General features: G+C 43.4%; 1 protein-coding gene across 1 annotated transcript in view; it reads right to left on the bottom strand.

Moving 5' to 3' along the window:
• Positions 1–16,624, bottom strand: part of FASTKD3 (FAST kinase domains 3) — a 71,210-nt gene that overhangs the window by 18,205 nt on the left and 36,381 nt on the right. Inside the window, exons 4-5 of the mRNA XM_075826915.1 lie at positions 9,118–9,292; positions 1,788–1,857 (exon numbers count right to left, since the gene is read on the bottom strand). Of these exons, the coding sequence (XP_075683030.1) occupies positions 1,788–1,857; positions 9,118–9,292 (245 nt within the window). The remainder of the gene's footprint in view (positions 1–1,787; positions 1,858–9,117; positions 9,293–16,624) is intronic.

Genomic DNA, 16,624 nt, shown 5'->3' with positions numbered 1-16,624 from the left:
GGAGACAGCGCTCCACATAGAGCCCCCTGGAGAAAATGCTGTCCTGGAGATAGTGCCCCATATACAGCCACCCAGAGTCCTCTGTAGATAGAGCCCCCTATAGATAGAGCCCTCCTGTAAATAAAGCCACTCACAATGGTTACTGAAAAAAACTAAAGCTTTACATGCTCACCTGATCCCGTTCCCACACTGTCCTCTAGCAACATAGGCCTGGTCTCTTCTGAACAATGCAAGCGGCGCCATGACATCGCGCTGCTTGCATCATTGAAAGGCACTGAATGTCAGGGCACGGAGCTAATGCTCTTTGTCCTGCCAGCACTAGTTATCCATGTAATTGTATCTGCGTCCCATAGATGCAGATACAATTATAGTGCAGAAGGGGGTGGCGGCGGTTGGTTTCAGTGGCGCCACCACCGCACCCTCAGAAACGAAGCAGGCCACCGCATGAGGCAAAATGCTCATCTCGCCTCATGGACGTTGCGGCCCTGGGTTAAAGACCCTTGAAACATGACTAAGGATATCAGCCAAACTAAAGACACCGATCAGTAGACAGCGCCGCTTCTTTCCAGAACAGAGTAGGGTACTGGTTGGCTAGGCGAGATGCCTTAGATGCAGGTTTTAGCAGAGTGCTGTCTACAGATGTGTGTCTCTGGTTTGGCTGATATCCCTAGTCATGAAAAACTGTGTTAAATTTCGAAACGCATTGTCCAAATAAAATGTATGTATTTAGTCTAACTCTGGTCTGAGCAGTGCTTCCTAGAAACAGTAATCTACTTCCCTTTTTGCATTATTCACTTTAATAAGTCAGACAATTTAAAAAGTAGCTACCAATAGGTCGCCCTAGAGAGAAAGTTTTCTTCCTTCAGAAGGAGAGCTATTTAGGATGAAGGATAAGGCCTCATGCACACGACCGTAGTGGTGTGCACAGGCCGTGACTTGCGGCTCGGACGGCCGCGGAGTGTCACCCGCAAATCGCGGGACGTGCACATGCCCGCGTGCATTCAGTTCTATGAGCCTGGACCGCAAAACATGGCCGTAATAAGACATGTCCGTTCTTTTTGCGGTCCAGGCTCCTGTGCCATGCACGGACCGTGGAAACCACGGTCGTGTGCTTGGGCCCATTGAAATGGATGGGGCCGCAATTCACACACAGATTTGCGGGTGAATTGCACCCGCAAAAATATGTTCGTGTGCATGGGGCCTAAGACTGGAATTTGCCTCCCTAACATTCACACCTACTACCTAACTGCTCAGTTAACTAGAAAAGTGGCTTGGTGCTGCCACTAGTCACTTGGTCTTTATTTAAGGTGGTTAGACAGACCTTTGGTTACCTCCAGCAACTCATGCCTCCTGCCATCTACATCTGATAATGGCACCATGTTGTGTTATGTCATACACTAATTTGCCACCTTCACTGCTCCTTGTTGTGGATTCCGGACTTCTCACATAGCCTTGACAATCTTTCTGTCCAAACATGCAGAATAATGGATGACCTGGAACTTGCCGCTTTGCTGCAACCTCCTGGCCTATTACTAAAGAAACGTCAAACATCAAAGATCCATGTTCCATTGTCTACTTGAGATTCCTCCAGCTGCAAAAGTTTTACTCTGTAACGCCACATTTAATGTTAGTAATCCTGTATATTGTGTTTTTATAGCACAATGACTAACCCTTCCATGAATCAATCCACTTTCTGCCATTACCAATTCCTATGTCATAACTTCACAGTTAGAACAGTGTAGTACCTCTTTTGCATTTTCTGATAAAATCTTGAACAGTATGCTTACCTTTTAGAAGACTTCTTCAAAATGCAATGTGGCAAAACAAACCCATTTTCATCCAAGCCAATTTCTATATCTAAGAATAAATAAAACAAACAGAGTAAGATTCTGGTACTTCAATGTGTTAAAATCTATGAAAATCAACAGAAGAACAGTTGTGCTCATGAGCTTACATACCCCAGGTGAAATTAGTAAGATGTGTGACTTTTTTTTAGGAAAACACAAGCGACCCTACAAAATGTCTGTTAATTTTAATGTTATTTTAATAAAACAATTATGTATCACAGAATAGCACAAACGTTAAACAAACAATAGCAATAAAAGGAAATAATAAAACTGTCCTGTTCAAGCATTTTCATACTCTTAATTCTTAATATCATGCATTGCCTCCTTGCAATGACGGCTTGCAGCCTACTCTATTGTGGTAAAGCTGTCCATTCCTCTTGGCAAAAAGCCTCCAGATAATGTAAATTATTTGGTGGTCTAGGATGGACTGCATCAGTGTTCTCCCCACAGCAGCTAAATGATCTTGAGGTCAGGAGACTGGGATGGCCACTACAGAATCTTCACTTTCCTCTGCTGCAGACAGACTGAAGGGTCAACTTGTCCTTGTTTCAGATCATTGTCATGGTGAAAAGTCCAAGTGCGCACCACACGCAGCTTCCTGGCTGATGAATGGAAATTCTTCTTCAATATTTCCTGATAAATTGCAGCATTCATCCCGCCAACAATTTTGTCTAAATCTCACCCCCCCAAACAGCAAATATCCACTCCCCATTTCACGATATGGGTTGGTGTGCTTCCCTTCATAGGTCTTGTTTACTCCTCTCCAAACAAATATTGTTTTTTCTAGGGGCTGTTTGGCTGATGGGATGTTTTGTGGCGATTCACCAGCAATGGTTTTTTTTCTGCGACTAAACCATGCAGCACTTTGTTCCAGTATCTCCTTATTGTGCATGCAGAAACAGCCACACCACTTTATTTCAGAGAAGCCGGTATTTCAGTAGAAGTTGCTTGTAGAGCTTTTCCTTGCATCCCCACAAATTTTCCTGGCAGTTGTGTCTGAAATCTTTCTTGTTCTACCTGGTTATAACGTGGCCTGGTATTACTGCGACCCCTCATTTTCTACTTCTTGATCAGAGTTTGAACACAACTAATTGGCATTTTCAGATCTTTAGATATAATTTATTATCCTTTTCCTAATTTTTATAAAGATCAACTACTTTTACTCGCAGATCCTTTGACAGTTCTTTTTCTTTCCCAATGTTTCATTAACCAGCAAAGTCAGTGCAGCCTGGATAAAGGGTTTATTTATAGGAGTAGTTCTTTGTGTTTTTTTGTTGCGGATGTGGAGCTAAATTTTTGTAAAAATAGTGGTTTTTGCTGAAAATTAAGAAATTTGTAGCATTAAAATACGACAAACGACTGATATAAATACACCAGTAATGCACAAAAGTTTCTCAAGAGCTAAGAAGCTAAAAAGACTATTTATACACAGCCAGTAATTAGACTTACAGGAAAGGTGTGGATCCATATCGTTCAGTGCCATCTCAAACTACGGTACGTGTGTAAGGCTGCTCAGCCCAAGCATTCTAGGGTACTTAACCATCTAAGCTTTAAGGACGCAGCTATTTTGGGCATTGCTGATAAACCGATATTTACATTTTTTTTGATCACTGAGTTTCATGGCCGATTTGCATCTGTACGGGACCTGTTTTCACGGATCCCTCATAGACAAGTCCTATTTTTTCACGGCCGTGTGAATAGCCCCATAGAAATACATTGATTTTAATGAAGTTGTGTGATGGCCGTTAAAAAAAACCCCGGCAGATTAAGTAGTTTGTGTAAAAAACCTGACTTTTACAGCAAGAGAAAGAAAAATAGCATTCAACAAACAATATGGAAACAGAAAAAAAACAAAAACGTTAAGCACACGTTTGAACAAATATATATATATATATATATCAGAAATCAAAGTGATGGATGATTTTGTCAGCATGTAACTATCCTGGAAGGATTTACTCAGAGTATAACAGCCATTAAATACATAGCACATATTGAATTAAAATTTCACCCAGCCTACAACCATTATTACCTCAGAAATGATTGGGAGGGGAGTTAGGAGCCATCTAGTGAAGAGTAGGTTGATGTCTAGGTACCCATGGAGCCGAAATGTCAGCAAATTTTTCATGTTAGGTTCCCAGCTGGACAATTCTTCAAGTCGGAAGATTTGATTAATTTTAACAGTCCACATCAGTATATTTAGTGGCTCCCTACTAAGCCAATAAAGTGGGACTAGTAACTTTGCAGCAATGATCAGCAGACTAGGCAAATTATGCATAGATGGGTTAAAATCTTTAGAAGTACATAACCTACAAAACGGCCTCATCAAGAGGGTAAATGGGCTCCTTCATATACATATATATATATGCCCATGCCACCCAAGGGACCCCATGCCCGGTGGCGCCACTAGCAGACGCTATGACTGCTGTAGCAGTAGCGACGCCACATTCAATAGTATCTGTGTCCTTAGGACGCAGATACTATTGAACCCTATGGCAGAGCAGTAAGGTACAGGCAGGCTGTATGGCGCTAGCTACAGGCGGGCTGTATGTCGCTAGCTACAGGCGGGCTGTATGGCGCTAGCTACAGGCGGGCTGTATGGCGCTAGCTACAGCCGGGCTGTATGGCGCTAGCTACAGGCGGGCTGTATGGCGCTAGCTACAGGCGGGCTGTATGGCGCTAGCTACAGGCGGGCTGTATGGCGCTAGCTACAGGCGGGCTGTATGGCGCTAGCTACAGGCGGGCTGTATGGCGCTAGCTACAGGCGGGCTGTATGGCGCCATCTACAGGCGGGCTGTATGGCGCCATCTACAGGGGGGGCTGTATGGCGCCATCTACAGGGGGGCTGTATGGCGCCATCTACAATGGGGAGGTGAGGGGTGCTATTTACAGGGTGGGCGCCGAGTGAAGGCCAGACAGAGGAACGAAATGTGCCATCTTTGAGAAACGATCCTCAATGATCCAAATGGATGTACCACTATCAGGAAGGGAGATCTGTAATGAAATCCACGACAATGTGCTACCATGGGCTCTTTGGGACAGGCAAAGGTTGAAGCAGACCCGCAGGCCTGGTGTGAGAAACTTTATTTTGGGAACACGAGGAGACATAGTTCACATCATCTTTGGGCAATGTGGGCCACCAATAGTGGCGAAAACTAAAGTTCAGAGGAATGTCTCCGATTTGTAGAGGAGCAACTGATATTACATGGAAGGAGTGGATGATGTGCGGAGGATCCTCTTCCAGGTCGGTAGTCTCAAATGAATGGGATAGGGCATCTGCTTTGACATTTTTGTCAGCTGGGTGGAAATGGAGTAGAAAATTAAACCTGGAGAAGAACAGAGACAATGTGGCTTGACGTGAATTCAGACATTGTGCCGGCTGTAGGTAGGCAAGGTTTTTATGGTCAGTGTAGATGACAACAGTGTCTGCAGCACCTTCAAACAGATGTCTGCACTCTTCTAGAGCCAATTTAATAGCCAGGAGCTCCCGATCTCCAATGGAATAGTTTCTTTCTGCAGCCGAGAATAGTTTGGAGAGGAAACCACAGGAGACAGCTTTCCCCCTACAGTTCCTTTGGAAAAGAAGTGCTCCAGCACCAATGGATGAGGCATCAACCTCTAACGAGAGCGGTTGCGAAACATTTGGATGATTTAAAACAGAGGAAGAAGTGAAGGAACTGTTAAGCTCAGTAAAGGCAGTTTTGGGTTCGGGAGTCCAATTCTTGGAATTTGCTCCCTTTTTGGTGAGGGCTGAGATGGGAGCAGTAAGCAAGGAAGAGCTAGGTATAAATTGACAGTAAAAATTTGCGAGGCCCAAAAACCACTGTACAGCACAGAGACCTTGGGGACGAGGCCAATCTAAGAAAGACTTGACATTTTCCCGATCCATCTGAAGTCCTTGGTCAGAAACTATATAACCCAGGAAGAGTAAGGATTTCTTTTCAAAGATACATTTTTCAAGTTTGGCATAAAGGTTGTTCCCCCTTAACCACGACAGGATATGGCGAACATGCTTCCGGTGTGTCGTAAGATCAGGTGAGTAAACCAAGAGGTCATCCAGTTACTCCACCAGTACAACAGATCCCGGAATAGATCATTCACGAATTCCTGGAACAAAGCTGGAGCATGACAGTCTAAAGGGCGTCACGAGATACTCATAGTGACAGTCACTGGTGTTGAATGTGGTTTTCCACTCATCTCCCTTTCGAATGCGTATCAAATTATAAGTCCCACGAAGATCCAGCTTAGTAAATATCTTGGCTGCACGGATTCAGTCGAAGAGATTGGAGATCAGCGGTAAGGGGTACTTGTTTTTGATGGTAATCTTATTCAGACCACGATAATCGTTGCAGGGCTGGAGGGATCCATCTTTCTTTTCTACAAAGAAGAATTTGGCTCCGACTGGAGAAGTAGACGTCCTGATAAACCCCCTCTCAAGGTTCTCCTTGACATATGCAGACATGGCTTTCGTTTCAGGCAGAGAGAGAGGATATACCTGTCCACGAGGAGCTGAAGTCTCAGGAAGTAACTCAATCGGACAGTCGTAGGGACGATTAGGAGGCAGGATCTTAGCCTCCTTCTTGCTGAAGACATCTGCATAAAAGGCATACTGTGGAGGAAGACCAGGGACTGACTGAGGCCCTGGAGATTGGATAGGACGAACCTGCGGCAGACAGCGGTGTAGATATTGGGATCCCCACTGGAGAATGTTGGACAGGACAGGAGAGTGTTGGCAAAGCCATGGTAGTCCCAGCAGCATTGAATTATTAGCCTTAGGCAGAACGTTAATGTAGAACACCCACTTTGTAACCCCAAAGGTTCTGTAATGGAGAGAATTGGATCTGGCAACGGTTGACCATTAACGGAAGCTACTGCTAGCAGTTTCTCCAGAGGAGTCGTGGGCAAGTGGAGACAGTCTACTAAGGCCTGATGGATGAAGTTCCCAAATGCTCCAGAGTCCAGATAGGCAGAAACAGAATTTGATTCTTCACCCGAGGTGATTGTTACAGGAATTGTGAGTTTAGAAGAGAATTTTGCAGAAGGCATCGGTCAACCTAGGGTAGTTTCTCCTAGCAACTCTCGGTGCTGGAGTTTTCCAGCTTCTGGGGACATTGGCGTACAAAACAAAACGATCCTTGCAGCCACAATGCATACATAAGTTAGCAGAACGTCTGTGCTGCCGCTCCTGGTCAGACAGTCTGACTCTGTCCAACTACATAGGCTCTTCAGGGGCAACAGATGAGGGTAGCAGGGGTCTCTGAAAATTAGTTGCCAGTCTGTAGGACCTTCTCTCTCGATGGACTTCCTGAGCAGGCTGTCGGAACCTCATATCGATCAGGGCATTAAGGATAGAGGGAAGATCACCAGTTCATCTTTGACTTTACTGGCTAATTCCTGCCAGAAGGTTGGCACCAAGGCCTTGTTGTTCCAAGCGAGCTCTGCTGCCAAAGTACGGAACTGTATAGCGTACTCTCCTACCGCCAATTCTCCTTGGCGGAATGTCAGAAGCGAAGCAGCGGCTGAAAACGTACGGCCTGGTCCTCAAACACTGTACGAAACGTATCTATGAACAGCTGCAGATTAGAAGACTTTGGCCCAACACATTCCAAGGTGGGGTTCGCTCATGCCAGAGTTTTGCCAGACAGTACGGAGACAATGAAGGCTACTTTGGTCTGATCAGATGGGAACAGATGTGCATGCAGCATGAAATAGATTTTGCACTGGTTGGGGAAGCCTCGACAGGTTCTTGCATCTCCATCATAACGGTGTGAATGTGGCAAAGAATTTCCGGCCCTAGAACTGACTGAAGTTATGACTGGTTGAGGAGTAGATGGAGCAGCAACATGAGAGGTTGCCAGGGGAGCAACAGAAGCCAACTCAAGGTGTGTGGGAATGGAATTGACTGCTTGCAGGAGCTGATCCTGGCGTGATTGGAGATCTTGCATGTCTGCTTGCATGGCTTGAACTGCCGTTTTGGGAAAACCAGCGGGATCCATGGCCTGAGCAAACTGTCGCAAGTGCTGGCTTGTGCCGGATTCTCGGAAACTGGCCTGTGCCGGATTCTCGGAAACTGGCCTGTGCCGGATTCTCGGAAACTGGCCTGTGCCGGATTCTCGGAAACTGGCCTGTGCCGGATTCTCGGAAACTGGCCTGTGCCGGATTCTCGGAAACTGGCCTGTGCCGGATTCTCGGAAACTGGCCTGTGCCGGATTCTCGGAAACTGGCCTGTGCCGGATTCTCGGAAACTGGCCTGTGCCGGATTCTCGGAAACTGGCCTGTGCCGGATTCTCGGAAACTGGCCTGTGCCGGATTCTCGGAAACTGGCCTGTGCCGGATTCTCGGAAACTGGCCTGTGCCGGATTCTCGGAAACTGGCCTGTGCCGGATTCTCGGAAACTGGCCTGTGCCGGATTCTCGGAAACTGGCCTGTGCCGGATTCTCGGAAACTGGCCTGTGCCGGATTCTCGGAAACTGGCCTGTGCCGGATTCTCGGAAACTGGCCTGTGCCGGATTCTCGGAAACTGGCCTGTGCCGGATTCTCGGAAACTGGCCTGTGCCGGATTCTCGGAAACTGGCCTGTGCCGGATTCTCGGAAACTGGCCTGTGCCGGATTCTCGGAAACTGGCCTGTGCCGGATTCTCGGAAACTGGCCTGTGCCGGATTCTCGGAAACTGGCCTGTGCCGGATTCTCGGAAACTGGCCTGTGCCGGATTCTCGGAAACTGGCCTGTGCCGGATTCTCGGAAACTGGCCTGTGCCGGATTCTCGGAAACTGGCCTGTGCCGGATTCTCGGAAACTGGCCTGTGCCGGATTCTCGGAAACTGGCCTGTGCCGGATTCTCGGAAACTGGCCTGTGCCGGATTCTCGGAAACTGGCCTGTGCCGGATTCTCGGAAACTGAACTGGTAATAGACACTGGAGTTTTCATGGACACGGAAGTCGTCACACACACTGGGCACGGACACTGTGCATGGACACAGGAGTCAAGGATACTAGCCCTTTAAGAATGGGGACGAGCACGCAAACACCATATGGGCACAGGCAGGAGGAGAGCAGAACGTGCCGGTGACATTATAATTGACTGAATTTACTTAGAGATGTTTTGCCTTTTGAATCATAAGATAAGACTAATCATACAGGAGTTGTACTTTGCAAAGTTTACTTATTTTTTAATTCTTGGAAAAAGTAAACAATTTGTAGATACTGGACAACAAATTATTAGTTGTAGACAAGCACAAAATACTAGTACAGAGAGAATTAAAATGGGACTCTTACCTAATATGTAACCATGAGGAGATATGACTTGAGAAGCAAAATACATTTTTGCACCTAACAGGCCAATAAGTCCCTTCTTTACTTTTCTGTACATGAACGGATTAACTTCAGTTTCAAGTGAATATCCAGATGTAGTGAAATATTTTTGTCTGTACTTTGGAAAGAGTTTCGGACCCTATGAAAAAAATTTAAAACAGAAGATTTTTTTATAAACCTATTTACACAAACACATAAGTTCATTAACAATAAATATGACAGATTTGAGACATAAGGCCCAGTTCACACAGAGTTTTTACACGTTTTTTGACGCGGCAACCGCGTCGGAAAACGTGCCAAAAAATTGCCGAAATTGCCTCTCATTGATTTCAACGGGAGGCGGACGCATTTTTTCCCACGAGCGTTTTTTACCGGGAAAAAGCGACATGCCCTATCTTTGGGCGTTTACGCCTCTGATCTCCCATTGACATCAATGGGAGGCAGAGAAAGAGTATTTCGCTGCGTTTTTGCCCGTGGCGCACAATGGGCGCGAACTAAAAAAGCGGCGAAAAATGTGGCAAACGACGTTGAGGCAGATCAAAATCTGCCTCAAAATTCCAAACAGAATTTCAAGGCTATGTACACCTTTGAAAAGTTTTTTTTAGTTTGTATGTAAAAAAAGTATAAATTATTTTTAATAAAATATAATTACAAAGTTGCACGAATAAGACCGATACACATTTCTATAAAAATAAAAAAAAAGTTTCAAAAGGTGTACATAGCCTTTAAACCACCTGCCTAATATTGTGTAGGTCCCCCTTGTGTCACCAAAAAGTTCTATAACTACTGGGCGGGGAAAGTCCTAGAGTGGGTATTGGCAATTAATTGTAAAAAAATAAATAACCGATATTCAGCGCAATTAACTGATATATGGACAGTGACAATGACATAGGTAGAAGTTGTGGAGTACCCAGGCAGAGGATCAGCTGATGCTCTGCTCTGGGACTCCAGTACTGCTCTGCCGACGTCATTGTCCATATATGGACAGTGACAATGACGTCGGCAGAAGTTGTGGAGTCCCCAGGCAGAGCATCGGCTGATGCTCTGCTTGGGGACTCCAGCGATAGGAAACCCTGAATTGACCAAATATGGACGTCGGGAGCAGTGCTGGAGTTCCAAGAAAAGCACTAGCTGATGCTCTGCTCGGGACACAAGCAATAGGCAATGTAACAGCCCCTTGCGGTCATGTTCACGAACAGCACATGAAGAAAAAGCTCAGTGACGTGGGGCTGTGTTGGAGAATCATCACTATTAGAAAAGCTCCAGCACTTCCTGAATAAATTTAGGAGTTTTGAACTGCACCATTTAGTACAGAATTTTTAATTAAAGTATATTAGTTACTTAGTTTCACATAAATATATTATTGCACTGCAATTTTTGGTCCCAGGATAACCCCTTTAATCCGCAGCATGTCAATTGTATGTGCGGAAACGCTGCTTATTTGTTGCAGGATTTACCCATTGAAGTCTGCAGGATGGCTGAGGTATACGTCGCCCTGGAATACGTAAGTATGAAGCTTTCTTTTTCTTGGTGTTTTACTGGTATTTCAGTTTCTAACATGGGGCATATGTAAGCTAGTCAGTGTATATCAGGGCATTATAAAGTGGCATAATAAATAATAATCCATAGATGTGTGGCCAGTGAGGCACTGATAAATGGTGTCCAATCTTTTCCCCCTTTTGGAACACACTGCACCTTTTGTTTCGGCATATTCTGAAAGTCATAACTTTTTTTATTTTTTTTCCGATGGAGTTGTGAGTAGGGTTACTTTTTGCAGAACAATTTGTAGTTTCCTTTAGTACGATCATGGCGTACATGCGACTTTTGTTCGGTTTTTATTCTAGATTTTGAGAGGTGTGGTGACCAAGAAACAGAAATTCTGGTACTGTTTTTTTCATCTTTTTTTTTTACAGCCCGCTCTATACACTGCAGGTGTTAGCTGTGTTTTACAGATGACCCGCTGCTCTAATGGCCAGGAACAGCGATGGCGCTGTTCCTGGCCGTTTAACTAGTTAAATGCCGCTGTCAATAGCGACTGAAGCATTTATAGGGGTCTTCCCATTAAGGACATTTATGACATATCCACAGGTGTCATAAATTTCAGATAGATCTCTAGATAGACCGATCTCTAGAATGGGGCCCCATTCTATCTTACTCGGCTCCGCTGTCTGCCGGGCCACTTCCTGGTTAGGTGGTCTGTTTCCGTAACTCCCATAGAACTGAATAGTAGTTACGGAAACAGCTTCTACTATGGGAGTTACGGAAACAGCGTAGCTCAGCAAGTTACGCTGTTTCCGTAATTCATCCATGTATTACAATGTGTCGTACCAGAGATCTAATCATCTAGGGGAACTAATAAAATGTGTATAAAAACAAAAAAGTTAGACACATTTTCAGGAGTGTAAAAAAATATTAAAATTTGAAAAAAAGACCTTTTCCCCAAGCACAATGTAAAAAAAGACAAAAAATTGGTATTGCTGCATCCGTAAAAGTCCAAACTATTACAATATAGCATTATTTAACTCGCACGGTGAACGGCGTAAAAAAATCTATTTAAAACCCCAGAATCGTTGTTTGTTGGTCACCTTAGTGCTAAAAAGAATTAAATAAAAAGTGACAAAAAAATCGTATGTACCCAAAAATGGTGCTAATAAAAACTACATGGTCCCGCAAAAAATAAGCCCTCACACCGCTCAAACGATTAAAAAAATATAAAAAGTTATAGCTCTCAGAATGTGGTGAAACCGAATAATTTTTTTTAAATAATTTTTCTTTGTAAAAGAAGTCAAATATAATTTTTTTTCCCTATTTTCTGGAGTCTAAAACCTGGGTGCGTCTTATAGTCCGAAAAATATGGTATTAAGGGAAACTACTTTTTTTTTTCTTTTAAGAAAAGTCCCCACTAGGGGACTTGAAGGTCCAACTGTCTGATCGCTGTTATAATACACTGCAATACTTATTTATCGAAGTGTATTATACCCGTCACTTTAACACTGACAGGCAGCCTATTAGGTCTTGCCTAGATGGCATACCTGGAGGCCATCGTTAAGTCTCCGGTTGCCATAGCAAACATTGGCACCCTGTGCGTCACGGGGCACCGTTGGCATTTTAACCCCTTAGATGCAGAGGTCGCTATCGACCGTGGCATCTAAGGGGTTTATCGGTGGGGACAACTGCGATTGGTCCCTGGGGAATGAGCTGTATAACTGCTGTCCGAGATAGAAGTTATCACAGCTCATACACATGGCAGAGAAAATGGCGCAGGATTAAAGTCGCCCTGTACTATTACTGACTTTGGCGGGGCCCGAATAGGCTTCCATAGATGGCAGACCTGGAGGCCATCGTAATGCCTCCGGTTGCCACCATTGGCACCCTCCGATCGCATAATGGGGGCGCCATTGGCGTTTTAACCACTTAGATTCCACAGACGTCATTGACCGCGGCAACTAAAGGGTTTATCTCCGTGGCCAACCGCGATTGGTCCCTGGGGAACGTGCTGTGAAATCTGCTGTCTGAAACAGCAGTTATCACAGCAAATACACGTGGCAGGAGAAAATGGCGCAATATTATAACCGCGCCGTACTATTACTGAACAGAGTGTGTACGATTCACTTAGCTCGTCGTAATAGTACTGCGCAGAGCGTTAAGAGGTGTGTCCCAATACTTTTCAGCGAGAACCGCTCGTAAAAACCTCCTCATTACTGCCAAGAATCTGCAAGAACATTTGAAGAAGTAAATTCACAGCAAAGAACATACTTGCCTATATTTCAAGACCAAATTAGAAAGTTTCTAAATGTGTACAAACCGTTTGGAACACTAAACCTAGCACTGAATAATAAAAGTAAACAGTGCCTATAGTGTGTGTTAGTATTTATCAGTTTACATTACAATTGAAGATAACATAGAACTAAAAAAAGTGGATTTTTTTATTTTTTTGTGTATTTTCTACAGTCAATGTTTCATTAATCCCCTACCGACATTTGTCATAACTATATACATCATGGTCGCCAAGAGGTTGCTGCAATTTTTTATACAGTTACAACAAGCTGATTGCGTGGCCTCGGAAGTTAGCGCGGATCCCGTTCAATTGATCCCTCAGATGCCGCGGTCAATAGCGACTGCGGCATAGAAGTGGTTTGTGTGAGCCTATCAGCACCATCGCAATATGATTGTGGGGTTGCCGATGGTTGTTATGATAAAGAGGTCTAGCAATGGCCTCCAGGTCTGCCTGTCAGTGTAAAATTTACAGTTGTAATACATTGCGCTACATACGGTAAAGTAGTGCAACGTATTATAATAGAGATAAGGGGTTCATTATTAATATTATGTTATTTATCTTGCGTGGTGAAACTCTTAAAAAAAACGCCAGAATTACAGTTTTTTTGGTCACCTAGCCTTTTATTTATTTTTTTATAAAAACAATGGCCAAACAGCAGCTTATGATCACATATATCGGGTATTGCCATACTCAGGAGAAAGTGCTTTATACATGGTCGGGTGAACTTCTCCTTGAACACTTGTAAAAATGAAAAGTTTTGAACTAAAACGACATCTTATCAGAAAAAAAATCATTTTCATGGTCCAATTCGAAAAAATTCAGAAAAAAACAAAAAACCTGTGTGTCAAAATAAATATACCCCTAGATGAATTCCTCAAGAAGTGTAGTTTCTCAAATGGAGTCACTTCTCAGGGGTTTCCACTGTACTGGTACCTTAGGGGCTCTGCAAATACAACATGGTTCCCAGAAACGAACATATCGGCAGACCCCGGTCCGAAATCGCGGGGTTTGGCGATAGTTAGTATGGCAAACGGAAGCCAAACAATGGCTTCCATGTCTGCCATGGACGGAAGCCCATCAGGACCAACCTTCGGCTTTTCCTGATAGGCTTCCTGTCAGAGTGACAGGAAGTCACTGTGTCGTTCTTGATGCACACTGTCGGCGACAAGGTGTGCATCGGGAACTTGGAGATCAGCTGTCCCCGACAGCTGACACTCCAGTGTTGCCGATCAGCGGCTCATCGCCGCTGATTTCGGCAATTAACCCGTTACATGCGGGGCTCAATTGCGATCTCCGCATGTAGGGGGTTTGTAGCACATCAGCAGCCCCCATGCAATTGTGGGGGCTGCTGATGCTTGTGATGGCATCCGGAGGCCAGGCAACGGCCTCCGGGACTGCCATGTATGGAAGCCTATGAGGACCAGCCTCTGGCTGATCCTCAGACTGTCAGAGTGACTGTGACGTCACACTGACAGTTGGAATACGTTACACTACCTAGGTAGTGTAATGTATTCTAGCAGCGATCAAAGCTGCAGTTAAAAAAAAAGTGTAAAAAGTAAAAAAAAGTTAATAAAAATGTTTTATAAAAGTGTAAAAATAAAATAAACGGAAAACTATGTCAGCATCGCTATTTTTTGGTCACCACCCCTCCCAAGATATAGAATAAAAAGTGATCAAAAGTCGCATTTACCCCAAAATAGTACAAAAAAAAACCGACAAACAGTCCCGCAAAAAACAAGACCTCCCACAGCTTTTTTGACGAAAAAATAAAAAAAGTTACGGCTCAGAATAGCGTCTCAGAAAATAAATAATTTTATAGAAACTTAATTTTATTGTGCAAACGCTGCAAAACTTTAAAAAAAACCTATACACATATGGTATCGGCGTAATCGTACCGACCCGCAGAATAAAGTAAACCGTAATTTATAGCGCACGGTGAACGCTGTAAGAAATAAAGAATTTAAAGCGCCAAAATCACTGTTTTTTGGTCACCTTAGCTTTAAAAAAGATCCTGTGGGGTCAAAATGCTCACTATACCCCTAGAAAAATTCCTTGATGGGTGTAGTTTCCAAAATAGGGTCACTTTTGGGCAGTTTCCACTGTTTTGGTCCCTCCGGGGCGTTGCAAACCCGACATGGCACTGAAAACCAATCCAGCAAAATCTGCGCTCCAAAATCCAAAAGGCGCTCCTTCCCTCCTGAGCCCTGCTGTGGGTCCAAACATCAGTTTACGACCACATATGGGGTATTGCCGTAATCGGCAGAAATTGCTTTACAAATGTTGGGGTGATTTTTCTCCTTTATTCCTTGTAAAAATTCTATGTTTCCACAGAAATATAGGTGATTTTCATCTTCACAGACTAATTCCACTAAATTCTGCAAAAAAACTGTGGGGTCAAATGCTAACTATACCCCTAGAAAAATGCCTTGAGGGGTGTAGTTTCCAAAATGGGGTCACTTTTTGGGGGTTTCGACTGTTTAGGTACCACAAGACCTCTTCAAACCTGACATGGTGCCTAAAATATATTCCTAAAAAAATGAGGCCCCGAAATCCACTGGGTGCTCCTTTTGCTTCTGAGGCCTGTGCTTCAGTCCATTAGGACACTAGTTGGATATTTCTACAATCTGCAGAATCTGGGCAATAAATATTGAGTTGCGTTTCTCTGGTAAAACCTTCTGTGTTACAGATTTTTTTTATTACAAATGAATTTCGGCAAAAAAAAGGAAATTTGTAAATTTCACCTCTACTTTGCCTTAATTCCTGTGAAACACCTAAAGGGTTAAAATACTTTCTGAATGTGGTTTTGAATACCTTGAGAGGTGCAGTTTTCAAAATGAGGTGATTTATGGGGACTTTCTAATATAGAAGGCCCTCAAAGCCACTTCAGAACTTAACTGGTCCCTGAAAACATGGCTTATTGACATTTTCCTGAAAATATGAGAAATTGCTGCTAAAGTTCTAAGCCTTGTAACGTCCTAGAAAAATAAAAGTACGTGAAAAAAAAAATGATGCAAACATAAAGTAGACATATGGGAAATGTTAACTAGTAAGTATTTTGTGTGCTATTACTATCTGTTTTACAAGCAAATACATTAAAATTTAGAAAAATTGTAATTTTTGCAAATCTTTGCTAAAAAATTTGACGTTTTTCACAAATAAATATTGAATTTATCGGCCAAATTTTTTCACTAACATATGTCACGAGAAAACAAATCTCAGAATCGCTTGGATAGGTAAAAGCGTTCCGGAGTTATTACCACACAAAGTGACACATGTCAGATTTGAAAAAATAATCTGTGTCCAAAACAGGCTGTGTCCTAAAAGGGTTAATACACCTAAAGTGTTGAGACTTTCTGCGGTTTTTAAAATGGGGTGATTTTTAGAGGGTTTCTGAAAATAGACCCCTCAAAGTCACTTTAGGAATGATCAGGCCCCTAAAAAAAACTTGTACATTTTCTTGAAAACGTGAAAAATACTGCTAAGACCTCCTGACGTCCTAAAAAATAAAGAATGTTGAGAAAATTATGTCAACATAAAGTAGACATATGGGAAGTGTTATTTAGTAACTATGTTGTGTGGTATTACTAACTGCCTTAAAGCAAAGAAAATCTAATTTAAAAAAAACACGCAAAATTTCCTAATTGTTTGATACATTTTGGTGTTATTCACAAATAAAGAATTAGTGTATTGACC

This window comes from Rhinoderma darwinii, chromosome 5 (genome assembly GCF_050947455.1).
Source record: "Rhinoderma darwinii isolate aRhiDar2 chromosome 5, aRhiDar2.hap1, whole genome shotgun sequence".
Classification (NCBI taxonomy): Eukaryota; Metazoa; Chordata; class Amphibia; order Anura; family Rhinodermatidae; genus Rhinoderma; species Rhinoderma darwinii.
This window is presented reverse-complemented; position numbering and strand designations above follow the sequence as displayed.